We start from the raw sequence: 13950 nt of genomic DNA on the forward strand, positions 1-13950 counted from the left end.
TTCAGTGCTTTTGAGACCAAGCACTCATGTCAAGCAATAAAGATTAAGTAGACATCAAATAAATAAAAAAAAAATCAACATCTCAGCTCCAAGATATACTTTATTAATGTCATATGATTTTTATTTCTGCAACATCTTAAACATCTTTACTTGGCTAGAGATGATTTCAGACAAAACAAAACACTTCTTGTCACATGAATAAATTTGAAATGGCACAACAGGTCAAACATTTCTCTTGGATCTTTTATTTGGGGTTGACATAATAATTTGTTTGCTGTAAAAACTTAAACTTTCATGTGAAACAAAATTGCAAAAATAGAAATAAAGAGTTGAAAACGCTGCAGTAAAAACACACTGAAAAAACCCATACATCAATTTCCCACGTGATATGAATGTAGCACAACCCACAAGAAATATGGGACTACTGCAGGGATGACAGATTAGCATTACTGATATCAAACTTTTATTTGACTGTTAGAGGCCAAGCTTGTGACAGAAAGGTCTAAATATGTGAGAATAGAGACACAGAGTGAACAGGGATCCTATACAGTACATCATCACTGCATATCCACCTAACTTTGCAGCTGCTTCCATAAAAAGAGGACTGTAGTCGGACTGTTAACTCCCTGCTTGCAATCAAGTATGCATGAAATAGATATTATGCGTATAGAAACCCAGCTGCAGATGAGCATTGAAAAACTGAGGTTCTGGTGATAAAAGCATTCATTTACATGAACATGTACATGCTGTGACCACAGAATATGGCACTTGCCTCCATAAACACCTTTTCATTGCTTCACCTGTCCTCGCTTCAGTTCTGCCTTTATACCCTTCACCCTTAATCTTTCTGGATCCATTGCCTCCATCTCTGATTTCCTGGCAGTGCCAAGCCAGAATATTTATGTTTGTTGTCTGAGCTCTCACACACTCCATCCCGCTGGGAAAGGAGCAACGTTGCACTCTGTCTCCTCTTTCACAATCAGTCTGACGCAGCCAACGAGGCCAGAAAGCTGGGCCCAGATCCATCCATTGGTAGTATAATTCACATGTGGCAGAGCTCACCAGCCAGGATCGAACTGCACTGGCGACATCCGAGGGCAGAGAACCAAAGTCCAGACCTGCAGCTTCCTTCTCCAGTGTCAGGTGATGGTTTGCTGCAGCCTCTCTGAGCTCTGGAGAAAAACTTAGCGTTGACTTCTCTTTGCTGGTGGGTAACTTGATAGGCAGTGTGTCTCCATGCAACAAAGGTCGGGCATCACGGTGACCCCTGGAGGCCTCAGGTGGCTGCTCTATGGACATCCAGAATGGGTCAAAAGAGGATCCCAGGAGACGCAGAAGGTGAGAAGGCCGGCGATGTCTGGGTTTGGGCAGGTAGTGATAATCTTCAGTGTGTGTCAGCAGAGTGTATGGACGGATCGGCTGCGAGAAGGACGGTAGGCTGGCTCTCAGCTGGAGAAATGTATCCTCCTCGTCTTGAACAACAGTCACATTTGAAAGCTGATTCTCAGTTGAAATGTTGGAAGTAAAGGCTTCACATCCACACAGAAAGACGGACACAGAGATCCAGCAGAGACGGACACAGTTGGACAGTTTAAACATGGTCTTAGGTCTGGATTGTGAAACAGGAGTGAAAAATTGTTCCTCTAGTTTTCCTTTTCATCCCGTTCAGTTGTAGTTTCTCCTCTGGCTGCATCAGGGACACCGTGTACCCAACGCCAGACATCCTTGAGCTCTTAAACAATAACACACTGAAAGTAGTGCCTTATCACTCAAACAGCAGTCATATTATGGAGCATGGCCAGAGAACACCTGAGCCCCCACTTCTCTTTCAAGGCGCTGATGTTTCAGCTAACTCGCCCATGCAAAAATACAGGACAAAGCTGCATGTGTTGATTACCTACTTACTTAAATTATAACAGATTAATATGTGTGCTAATTTCGCGTAAAGTCATTTAGTAATGAAAAAGTAGTTCTGCATATTTCTCAACAAGCACGAAACAGGAAAAAAGTATCATTTGACCTCAATTTGGCGGAGCTGCGTCAGCGACCTCAGACACAAGATTTTGAGAAACAACAGCTCTCTCACACAAAGACTGCACTTAGATCAGTTAGAAAACAAGCCTCAGGGTAAACTCACTTCATGGCAGCCTCGATATGGACACAGCAGAAAAAAAAAAAAAAAAAAAGAGGACAGATGACATGTTTGCAGCACGATGCCCCGTTTATTCTCATCTACACAAAATCAGCTGTCTCAGTCAAAGGCACACAATGGTGTAATATCAAATATATTTTCAAACATTATACTTCACTGTAAACAGTTGTTGTTTTTGTTTACATCAGCATTATAATAATACATTTCATAAATACTTCCACATAAAGTTGTTTATACTTACACGTAAAGATACAAACAGCAGAATGAACTAAGAAATACTGCATTAATGCAATAAGTTGATTGGACAGCAGTTCTGTAGTGTCAGGCTTTATTGTGTGTGTGTGTGTTCTTTCAGAGAAAACCTGACTTGGCACAGCATGTCTCTGACTGTAGGTACTGTACATTTCAAAGTGACGGTCTGCGTATTGAACCTTATCATCCACCAATTCCTCTTCTACGTCTCCACTCAGAGTGAAAAGAGCTGGTCATGTGACCTGTCCTGCTGCTGGGTAGACTTTGGCGGCGGTCTGGATGTGGAAGGCGGCCCGCCGCGAGTCCCCTGGCTGCTGTGGTCCGCCGCCTTTGCCCGATCTTCCAGAAACTTGTCGAATTCTGAGCGAGACGGTTACAGTTAAAGGTTTATGTGTCTGCATGTGTGTGCATGTGTGTGCTTGTGTGTGTGTGTGTGTGTGTGTGTGTGTGTGTGTGTGTGTGTGTGTGTGTGCTGCTCAAGTTACAACAACATACCTTCACTGGACACTCCCTCACAAACTGAAGACTGCTCTTCCTGTATTTCCAAACACAAGAAAACACAAAGGCTCAAGATCATATCATACTTTTATCACATATTCTTCCTCCTAACACACACAGTTTTTATTTCAGTCTTACCGTATCAGAGGATAACCATTTGTCAATGTCATTCTGCAAAGGGTTTTTTGCTGGTGGCATCTGAGAGGTAAAGTAATCAAGAGATGGATAAGATGACACCGTGTTGTAGCAATTTATATAAACAGAACTATACAGGAAGTGTTCTGTTCAAATCCACATGTGTGTTATTGTGGTACACTCACTCCTCCTGTGACCTGCAACCTCGTGTCCAGAGCTCCGGCGAGGCCCTCCACAGCTCCTGGGTCCTCATATCTGACACTGGACACACACACACATCAGGGATGTATTGTAATGATGTGATGATGTGTAATGATGTGATTAATTGCCATTTTTGTCTTTGACAGCCACAGTGAAGGAAAACACAGGACATGTGGAGACAGAGGGAGATAACATGCAACACGTCCACAGGTGGGACTCAAACCATGGACGTTGCAATTGTGATGCAGTTAATAAATCTAAATTGTCAAAATTGAAAACTTGAAATTTGAATAATTAAATTGCAAAGGCTTTGTCTTCCTTACATGATGTCACATACAGTAGATTGTACTACTAAGAACTCCATTCAAAAATTACAAATTCTCCCTTTCATTTATAGATTAAGTTACAGATGTGTGTAAGGTAAATCAGTTACAGCTCGCCACAAGGCTTCACTTGTGCTCAGCGCTGCACACAAACACAACACATGTACTGACAACACGTACCATGATATGACGTGTGTCTTTCTGTCACCAGTTAGCACCACTCACCTTTTCCTCTGCTCAGCCAGGGAGCTGCCTCTGGTCTGGGCAAACATGTCAAACTCCTCCTCCTCTTCTGCAGGGCAGAGGGTTAACTCATGAAGTCACAACTGACATGTTATATATGAGCCAAAGGGAATGTTATGACACTCCATCATTGATCAAACCCCCCCTCTACCCCTCTCTCCACATACAACCTTCACCTTGCAAACTGATCACATGGTGCAGCGGTGCAGTTTTGTATTTCCTCCCTGAAACTTGCTTTTCATAAGATGTGATGCTAGCCATGGCGATGCTTGTTATGATGCATTGCATGCATTTTTAACAAGAGACCACCTTATCATGGGATCAACATGTTTAAGTACCGACCTATGAGTACTCAAAACCGCCTCAGTGGTACTTCCCGCTACACTAGGTGTCTCCACCACATTTTGCCATGATGGCTGTAGGACACAGAAAAGGAGGAGAACCTTTGTCCCCAGCGCTGCTCAGCTCCTCAACTCCCAACCATCCCTGTCCCTCTGTTCACCCTGCTAGCCCCCCTTCCCCTCACATCAGACTTGGGTCATACACTGAACACCTCTGTTGCACGCACACACACACTGATACAGTGACTTTCACATTGACTTTGCTGCTATTTATTCATCCACACCCATATACCTCATATGCTAAATATACACCTATACTGTGTATATGTAACATTGTTTTTATTGCACCAAGATTATCTTCTCATAGAGCTAATTGTTTATCAAAATGTGCACAGTTATTTATTCTCATTATCATAATATTACAGGTTATTGTGTTTGCACCATTGTTTATTGTTTTTGCACTGATATTGTTTTTTATGCCGTTGTTGTTTAAATGTGTGTTTTTTTTGTTTTTTGTCTGTTCTATGTGCCGTTTAAATTGCCCCCTTGAATGACACACACACACACACACACACACACACACACACACACACACAAACACACACAAACACACACAAACACACACACACAAACACACAAGGTGAAAGCAGAACCAGCTACATGCTGTTGCAGATGCAAAACATTCTCTGCCCATGTGATGTCCAGCTACAACATCTGTTTTCTACCAGAAATACAACTGATTATGAAAAGCCGGACTTCAGCTCCAAGACATCATACATATAGATTTGGTGTTGCAAAAGAGTGCACGTATTAAACAAAGGGTATACAGAGTTTACTCACTGTGGTTGGCCGACTGCCTTTGATTGGCCCAGGTGCTGACTGCTGGCTGACTGGTTGTTGTGATGACAGCAGGTTGGCCGAGAGCGGAGGGCTCAGGGTTGAGGTCGATGAGGCTTGGACTGTTGGTAGAGGTCTGCTGAGAGGAGGACACAACTTAGCTGCTGCGTGAGTGCACTCCAACAGCTTCAATGACAAAGAACAACGAAGATCTTTCTCACCTGCTGAGTGTTTGTAATTTGTGACTTGTTAAGTCTGTCAAACCTAAAACACAAGCACAATACAATGAGCATGAAATTTAATAGGATCCGCACTGCAAATCTTAAAACAAACACTTTCTAACTGACAAAAATTTAAAGCAGCATAGCTAGACTGCAGCGCACCGCTCGTAGCGAATGAAGGCGTTGTTGAGGTCATCGTTGACCACGAGCAGCTCTTCAACAAATCCTTCATCCAGCAGCTGAGGGATGAGCTCCACCACCCGAGTCTGCATGCTCTTACACACCGAGTACAGCTGCTGCTCGGGCAGAGAAGGAGAGAAAGAAAGGAAAATCGCCATTAATCTTTGATACCAAGAAAGATATTTAATGATCAAATGTCATTTACTTTTTTTTTTTTGGTGCATCCAGTTTTCCTCATGCTGCTACATCTACTTTTACATCAGTCACTGGTTCCCTAAATTCTCCAGCCTTCTTTGACAACAACATGCGACGGACCCTGAGCTTGTATTGAGTGCAGGCAGCATGAGCAAAATAGAAACCAAGGGGAGAAAGAGTAAAAGTCTAGTTTAAAATTAAAAATTAAAAACTGGTGTCACTTCTATGATATGTTTGATTGATTAACATCAATTAGTGTGAAAAAATAAAAATAATCGCTGTCAAAGATTGAGATCACATCGTATCATATAAACATGGCTGCTGGTGGTAAACAAATATTACTTCTTCAAGCTTGTATGCCTTTAACCTCCTAAGACCCGAGCTCTATTCTTTGCTATATAGGCTGATTGGGACCTGAGAAAAATGATGTCCACATATGAGGACATTAGTTTTAAATTTCGATTACTGAGTAGCAGTATAATATCCTCATATGTGGTCACCAGGCCCTTGTTGAGAAAAAGTTAGTATTGTGGTCTAGAGAACCCAAAATGTGAGGTCCACATATGTGGACGCCAGGTCCTAGGAGGTTAAATGAAACTTTGAGTGATGATTTTCAGTATGGTCTGCTTTTAAAAGCATCACCTCACTGTCACAATACAATAATGTAGCTGATTAAATTAGCTGACGTGAATGTAAAACCACATCTCTACATTTCTAGTCCTTATGCACAGGTAGTTCAAATACACAAGGATTAGTAGCGATACATGTTTTTTCCTCTGACTTCCCATGTGACGGTAAAAGTCAGAATAAAACATCCACAAACATCCCTTCAACACTATGATTGTGAGACACAGTAAATGCTATAGACAACTCTGAGACACACACACACACACACACACACACACACACACACACACACACACACACACCTACACACACCTACACACACCTACACACACACACACACACACACACACACACACACACACACACACACACACACACACACACACACACACACACACCTGTAGCAGCTCTGTATCATCCGGCACGCTCTGTCCAGGTACGAGCTCATTCAGCATTTCAGACATCACTGTGAGGTTTCCCTTCACCAGCGCCAGCTCACTCCGCAGCTTCTGTTCCTGGAATCAAAAAAACACAAGAGCTGTTAGGTCCATTTGTATTAATTTGTACTACAGAGGTTTCAATGAAACATGGCTGTTACATGAACGCATCATTGGCCAATATCAGATACCAGCCACAGCTGCAGAGAAACAGTCTATTACACCTGTACTTTGCCAGTAAAAGTCATGTCAGGTCAGGACAAGGGTCTATTTTACTTCAGTTTAACTCCTCACATTAAAGCTCCATGGATTAGGTGTATATCAATTAATTGATAAACAGATAATTAACAGGCAATAGTTTTAATGATAGTATTGAGTCTTTTATTTCCTACTACATTCTCTGCTTTCAGCTCCTCAGATCTGTATTTTTGTTGGTGTTCATAGTCTTTGTTGTGTTGTTCAGACAAAATAAGAAATTCAAACATGGACTTTGGGTTTTGATAAATTGTGGTTAACACTTTTCACCATTTTCTGATTATTATTATTATTAATCCAGAAAATAACAGGAGAAGATAATCAGTGGGTGGTCAGATCAAGTGGAAATCTTCCAGATAATGAAAGTAATCATTAGTTGCACCACTAGACCTGATTTAAAATGCAGTTAAACTGTCTGTGTTAGTGCTATAAATGCTCTTCCAGAGGCTTTTTAAGAGTTTACAGATTTAAAGATGCTGAGTATTGTCACAACATATCACTGCCTAAAGGGGCTTATCGGTGTCTATAAAAACTATTAAAGCCCCCATGGACTTTTTTCATGTTTCATTGCTTTGCAACAATGAATAATAATGGATGTCATTTGGGTTTTTTTACACTGAAAGTAAAGAGGTTCTTTAATGTGAACATGAAAATAAATTGATCTTGAGTCAAGTATCACTATGGAAAAGCTAATATAAATCAGACATAGTTTTCTTCACCAGTTCTAATGTAGGTCTTGGCCGACAGGTGTTATTAGTCAGTGATACCTGCTCTGCAGAGAGTGACACTGGTCCCTCACTGGGCTGGACTGGAGGTGAAGGAGTCTGAGTGGAGGCCGCTGAGGGAGCTTGTGGTTGTGACTGATGTGTGGGAGGAGCGACAGCAGTCGTCTCAGGAGCTCCATTTTCTGGGATACTCTGTCAGATGAAGGCAGAGGGTTACAACATAGACAGATAGCTGTGCCTCTGTTTTGATCCAACTTTTCAGTTGGTAGACAGTCTCACCCTGTTTGGAGTGTGGATTGGGGACAGAGCATCCAGGTCTGTCATGGGGAATTCCAGACCTCGCCTTCTCAGGTCGTCGTATACGTACACCACACCTGCCAAGGAGGGAGAGCTACGAAATGCATCAGCCCACGACTGAAGACAGGAGAGAGAACATGTGATGAAATATAAAGAGAATTACTGACTCTCATATCCCCATTAGATAACACAGTGAACAGTCCAAAACAAAGATTTCATGTGAAAAGAACAAGGAGACAAGAGAAGCAACGTGGAGAGAGAACAGAAAGAAATGATCCTACAGCATTTACAACCCTGACTCTATCTAATATTATAATTCCTGCAAGTCTATGATTACACAGAACTGGCTTTGACCATGTAGCATAGTAAAGCATGAAGCCATTGAAATGACAAAGAAAACTAAAGATAACATTCTTGGGCATGTCTGTAGACATAATAGAGTTGAACTTAAGTAAACTTTAAAGGCTGTGGGATTTCAACACACCCCTGAATTTTATCATGATACACGTGAATACAATGTCAAACATACAGAGCGCAAAATACAACTTCCAAAAAATAAAACTGTGTCCAGACTACTGCTGAAACAACAGACAGAAAAGTGATATTCAACAATTTACTCATTGATTATCAAAGAAAATAACCAGCATATTAACTAGTAATGGAAATAATCATTAGCTGCAAATGTATTACAGACAGGAGCGTCCACACACCTGTATAAGGCTGAGCACCCTGTCATGGAGGGTAGTGGGTGGGTTATATTTGGGCAGAATGGAACGAACCAAAACCCCTTCAACAAACTCCTGCGAGGCCACCAGAACGTGGAAGCGATGGCCACAGTTTTTCACACAAGCCTCAAGAACCTGTGTGATCCAAAATATGAAAACTAAGCACAAATTAAATTTAAAAAAAACATAATTCAAGCTGCACCAAAATAAAGTTTTATCTTAACGTGGTCTCAATACAAATATTGATTTACCTATGCACTGAAACCATCTCTCACAACCTGCAATCGTCATCCCATTAATGAATGAGTAAAACTTCGACTCACAGTGAGGGCCAACATGATCTCTCTGACGTTCCTGTTTCCCACGATCCTCTTCTTTATAGCTTTGACTGCATCTCTGGGCCTGGCAGGAGACGGCACAAGCAACTTTGCATCAGACGATAAGTTAGCTTGTTTGTCCATGTTTTTGTTTTGCTCATCCCTCATGTGCTCTGTGTTAAATTGACTAAATATAGACTCACTCGCAGCAAAATAAATAAATAATGTTCTAGCTACTACTGTATACATCTAACTACTAATGCAGTGACATTCCTTAAGGGATTACAAACCAAACAGCAAAGCAACTGTGAAATTGGCCGCAAACATAAGTAGGTCATTCAATGAAAACCACTTGTATAGCAATGCAAAAAGGAACAACCAAACCACAAAGGAAGAAAAAGTAGAATGCGATACAAAAATAAAACATGGTAGACCTAAATACAGTACATTGTACTAAGTTCTGCGATATGCACCAGATGGGACACTTGATGAAATCATGCTGTGTGCCTTGTATCGTCCTCTTACACCAGTAATCTTTAGTCTGACTTGCAATGAGAGGTCAAGAAAAAGGACAATTTCAGTCTCTACTGGCTGCTCTGCTCCATCGGAGAGACCAGAAATAACTGAGCAGAGCAAAAGATCATCCCTACCCCTCATCTGTCTCATTGATGATGTCACATATCTCTATGTTGAGCCCCCAATCCTCTGACTGCAAAGAGCCGCTGGTTGCTTGCTCTGTCAACAAGATAAAGAAGCAAGAGAAGTTACAGTAATACTGATATGGGAGCAGACACATGTCACAATAACCAGAAAACCAACTTTCAATATCAAGATATCTGCGTGATAGTAGGAAATCATACAAGTCATTTTTAGTTTGTATATCATGAAACAATTCAATGTGTCAATTTAGACAGAAATATGCGTCATGATTCACATAACTAAAACACCACACGAAAAGACAAAAACAATGCTGCAATATATTCATACAGGGAAGAAGTTCACCACATGATCATTTCAGGGTCAGCCCTCATAAGCTTAAATATTTGTTACAAAATAAGTAACAGTCCAAGTTAAACCTGTTTTAACTTATTGTTTTAGCCACTTGGTGGCAGCGTAAAGCAGCTGTGAACACAACAGTATTGTCACCTTTTAAGTAGAAATGCTAAACAGTGGCTTATTTATACACCTGACACACACATTAACATTCATTTTGAGTTGTGTTTCTAACCACAGGATGAATGTAACTCTGATAATAACTCTTCTTTTAGCTCTATTTTTGGTCTCCACCAAATTCCTGACTGAAACATCTGGCTATTTAGCTGCTAACACTCACGATGTTCACCACTTTGTCTGTCTGCCATTTTCCACTGGGCAGGTAGCGGACTGTCAGTTTTTACAATAGCATGATGCAATTACAGTTGTGGGCCACAAAATCAAACAGTGAGCTGAGAGATGTTAGTTGTTTGTTCCTTACCCATATAAAAACTCTTCGTCTTAATCACTGTAATGCTACTATTCTGTAAAGTTGGGGGACTTGTTAGAGACACATTAGAAAAAGTAGTCAAAAATCAATGCAGCAAGATGATACAAACATGCTTCCCATAATGCAACACAATAGTGCCTTGCCCACAGTCCCTCAGTTTCCCCTTCAGCTTTTCTGTTAAAAGATATGAAGTCTCCCAGCCCGAGCCAAGATAGCCTTGAGGACATCATCAGGGTCATTTTCTCCAAACAGAGAAAGCTCCCTTTAGAGCCACAGAAAACTTTATTCATGAAGCTATTTTCAGAGGTTGCTGGACCTTTTTCCAACAAGTCCAAGTCCACTTTAAATCAGACAGAAAAGCTCAGACATTATCAAATACTGAAATCTCTCATTTTAAGTAAGTGGTATCCTTCAAATAATAGAGTTTTCACCTCAAACATGTCTTTTCTTCTAAACTATTTAGCAACCAAAGCCAGCTTTCTTTGCACTCCACCCCTCACGGGCTCCTCATAAATCTCTAAATCTCCTTCATTCCTTTCCACCAACACCCCCCACACTTCTCCCAACCTTCACCACTGCCTTTCTCAATCCCATCCACTCCGTCCCCTCCCCTCCCCTCTCCTCTCCCTCCTCTCCCTCCTCTCCCTCCTCTCCCTCCTTCCCTGGCTCCCTCCACTTCATGTGACTGTCAGCTGCTTCTGTTCTCTTTCGCCCCCAGAAGTAGCTGAAGCCTCTCTGACATTTATGCGTGAAAAAGTGAGTGGTTGAGATAAGAGGAAGGAAGGCTTGAGATGGGTGTGTAACATTTAGCTCACTACTCATGTCAGCCCTGATTACACATCTTTCCTGACCTAAGCAGCTGGCCTCAAACCTCTTGTGGATATCTAGGCTTTATGGTTTTTCAGTGGTCAAACAAAAGGAAGCACCTCGCCTCCATTATGAGGAAATTCTTCTGCTTTAAAACGTGCGTGACCTGATCTGTTCTTGTTGAAGGGGACCAGTAACACTTAATTATGAAGTTGGAAACTGTGGCTTGACAAAACACATCAGCTATTGAGGAAGTGAGAGGAAACATCAAGTGGCTCCCTAATTGGCCAAATGAATTGTCAGTTCAGTCAGAGCGGCCAATCACATGAAAGACTGTGGGAACTGAGTCCCGCCTCTGCCGCGTCACTAGCACTAAAAAATTCTTCTCATGTTTCTGTTAAATTTGGAGCTTATTATTAAACATTTTAGAGTATGAATGACGGGATTAAAAGCATTATTGTGTGCATTTACTCCCCTGGCAGAGAGGTCGTAAAATTGTGAAACCTGTTATTGATAATGTAAGTTAAACTACTGATGTCAAATTAATCCAACGGAACTCAACTCCTCACACATACAGCTAGTTTCAAAAGCAACTGCGACTTACCGATTCTCTGACCGACAGGCGTTGAAAAGGGGTTTCCAATGAGGAACTCCATTTTCTCCCCGAGAGAAAACATCCTCGAAATTTTCAGCCGTCCACCCTGTGTTAAAGTGATTTAGCAAATTATTGTGCTGTTTCCTTTTGGTTTCAGTGTCTACCGCTGCTTCAGAGGCGCACTGGCTCTCTGAGGGGTCACGTGAAAACACACTCACAGAGCCAGGAAACAGACATCAACACACAGGCAGACAACCGCTGGTTTAATCACGTCGAAATACCTTTTGAAAAGTTGCTTACACTCAAATAGAGACATTTTATTTTCAGTTGCAATCCTAACATCAATTCAACATTAAACCCTATGGTGTCCTCAGGAATAACATTTAAAAAATAAAATTAAAAAAATATCATATATCAAAATATTAAAGTCTTCAAAAGTCAGCTAAAATGCTAAATATACATAAATGTCCTGCACTCGAAATCTTTACAGAAAAAGTATTATCATCACATACATGAAGGATAAAAAGTCAAATGATCTATTGAGCAGAATTGTCCCTTTTATATCAAGTCTATGGTCCCTTCCAGGGTTTTGATATTATGTATGTGTAACTGATAATATTGGCAGTGGTGGAAGAAGTGATGAGCTCTCCTTAAACAATAGGAGAAATACCACAATGAAAAACAAAATCATTAGCGTAAAGGTCCTGCATTCAAACTACCATAAACCAAATGTAGGCCTATTTAAAGTTTCAAAAGTAAAAGTACTCTTTATGCAAAAAGGGCTGAAAATCATTTGTGTGTACATGTAAGCAGGATTTTAATGTTGTTGAAGTAGAGTACAGTTTAACAACTGTAAAAAGGGGTAGGCTACTACTGGGCAGCTTACAATAAACCATGTTTTAAGAACTGATCAAATTTTACATATAAAAACTTGATCGGAAAGGTAGGCTAACTAGTAACAATTACTGTCACGTGACAGTCATTGTAGTGGAGTAAAAAATTTCCATCTAAAGTATCAAAAAATTGAAATGCCTGAGTAAAGTATAAGTATTTCAGAATTGTAATGAAGTACAGTACTTGAGTAAATGCACTAAGTTACATTCCACCATTGATTATTGGATTATTACTGCTAACATATGACTATATGGGCAGTATTTTAATGTTATAGGTGGAGGTTGAGCCTATTTTTTGGAAGTTGAAACTGTAGCACTGCATTTACATTTATACACCAATTATGTGTCTGTTTAAAATCTTAATTAGCTGACAAAAGAATGTAAAGAAGTACATGTGCCTCAAAACCAACTACCAACTACATCTATCTTTTATTTCTCCCTTCCCCCATCTCAGACTTTAGAGGAACATACTTTGCAGAAATGTAAGTAAGTGTATGTTTATGACACACAGTGTCTCATATGGGACACTGAGGGAAGTGTGGCCCAGTGCTTCAAGCAAAGAGACCAAGTCTACAAAAGTGGAAATGAAAGAGTGATCTGCTCCCTCAGCCTGAAAGTTTATATTTCAAAGAAACCTTAAACACGACATAACTTGCTGGAGGACCTCTACATATTATATTTCTTTGAATAATGTGAAACCTAATGTCTTGTGACAGATAATATGTGCAGGTCTTGTCTTTGTGTACATACACAGTACAGCTATTGTGTGTTGCAGCACCAATATAAACTTTGCAGCAGCCTATAAGACAAGACAGTGTTGTGTTGCAGGAGCAGAAATATGTTGTTAGAGAAATGTTCATTCTGACCTGGTTGTTCTTGTACATAGGGCTACCATAGTTTGCTGAGCTGATAAATGATAAAATGATAATAATAACAAAAATCATTTCATGAGCAAAGAGCCTCCTTTAGTATTAGAAGATGTGGGACCTGATGCAGCTCATAACCAATATCTTGAAAGTTCACAGCACATGTGAGCATGCCCTCTACTACTATGAGTACTTTGAGTCACTCGTTTCAAGCTTTAGGATGGACTCTCTCTGTGAATCGTCCTTGGGACTTAGTCTGTCCAAGATCACTGCCTGAGGACTTTTGACCAATGGGAAAATGACAGCCCCTGTACATGCAGAAGACGAGGTTGAAATGAATAATAT

The 13950-nt window shown here is 40.7% G+C and overlaps 2 protein-coding genes across 3 annotated transcripts; both read right to left on the minus strand.

Moving 5' to 3' along the window:
• Positions 1 to 98: 98 nt before the first annotated feature.
• Positions 99 to 1877, minus strand: LOC130166643 (noggin-2-like). Its single transcript, XM_056372336.1, has one exon. It carries the CDS (start codon positions 1597 to 1599, stop codon positions 724 to 726), a length of 876 nt encoding a protein of 291 aa, XP_056228311.1. The 5' UTR covers positions 1600 to 1877; the 3' UTR covers positions 99 to 723.
• Positions 1878 to 2197: 320 nt separating this feature from the next.
• LOC130167027 (target of Myb1 membrane trafficking protein-like) lies at positions 2198 to 12042 on the minus strand. 2 transcript variants are annotated; one of them, XM_056372945.1, is made up of 15 exons: positions 11856 to 12042; positions 9612 to 9696; positions 8968 to 9046; positions 8630 to 8779; positions 7902 to 8036; positions 7665 to 7814; positions 6604 to 6720; positions 5366 to 5499; positions 5204 to 5246; positions 4986 to 5118; positions 3787 to 3853; positions 3223 to 3298; positions 3041 to 3100; positions 2900 to 2939; positions 2198 to 2764 (listed from the first exon to the last, which is right to left on the minus strand). In XM_056372945.1, exons 1-15 carry the CDS (start codon positions 11926 to 11928, stop codon positions 2619 to 2621), a joined length of 1488 nt encoding a protein of 495 aa, XP_056228920.1. In that variant the 5' UTR covers positions 11929 to 12042; the 3' UTR covers positions 2198 to 2618. The 2 variants fall into 2 exon arrangements, with proteins under 2 accessions (XP_056228920.1, XP_056228919.1); XM_056372944.1 differs by having other exon boundaries at positions 4986 to 5121.
• Positions 12043 to 13950: the final 1908 nt, after the last annotated feature.

Source organism: Seriola aureovittata, chromosome 3 (genome assembly GCF_021018895.1).
Source record: "Seriola aureovittata isolate HTS-2021-v1 ecotype China chromosome 3, ASM2101889v1, whole genome shotgun sequence".
Lineage (NCBI taxonomy): Eukaryota > Metazoa > Chordata > Actinopteri > Carangiformes > Carangidae > Seriola > Seriola aureovittata.

What these genes read in the sequence shown, in the direction of transcription:
- LOC130167027 (XM_056372944.1), bottom strand. Translation starts at nt 11,928, where the DNA reads ATGTTTTCTCTCGGGGAGAAAATGGAGTTCCTCATTGGAAACCCCTTT. An exon ending in ATGATACAGAGCTGCTACAG is followed by an intron (nt 5,500 to 6,603) that starts GTGTGTGTGTGT and finishes CTGCCCGAGCAG; the next exon opens with CAGCTGTACTCGGTGTGTAA. An exon ending in GGTTGCAGGTCACAGGAGGA is followed by an intron (nt 3,101 to 3,222) that starts GTGAGTGTACCA and finishes TTTACCTCTCAG; the next exon opens with ATGCCACCAGCAAAAAACCC.
- LOC130166643 (XM_056372336.1), bottom strand. Translation starts at nt 1,599, where the DNA reads ATGTTTAAACTGTCCAACTGTGTCCGTCTCTGCTGGATCTCTGTGTCC.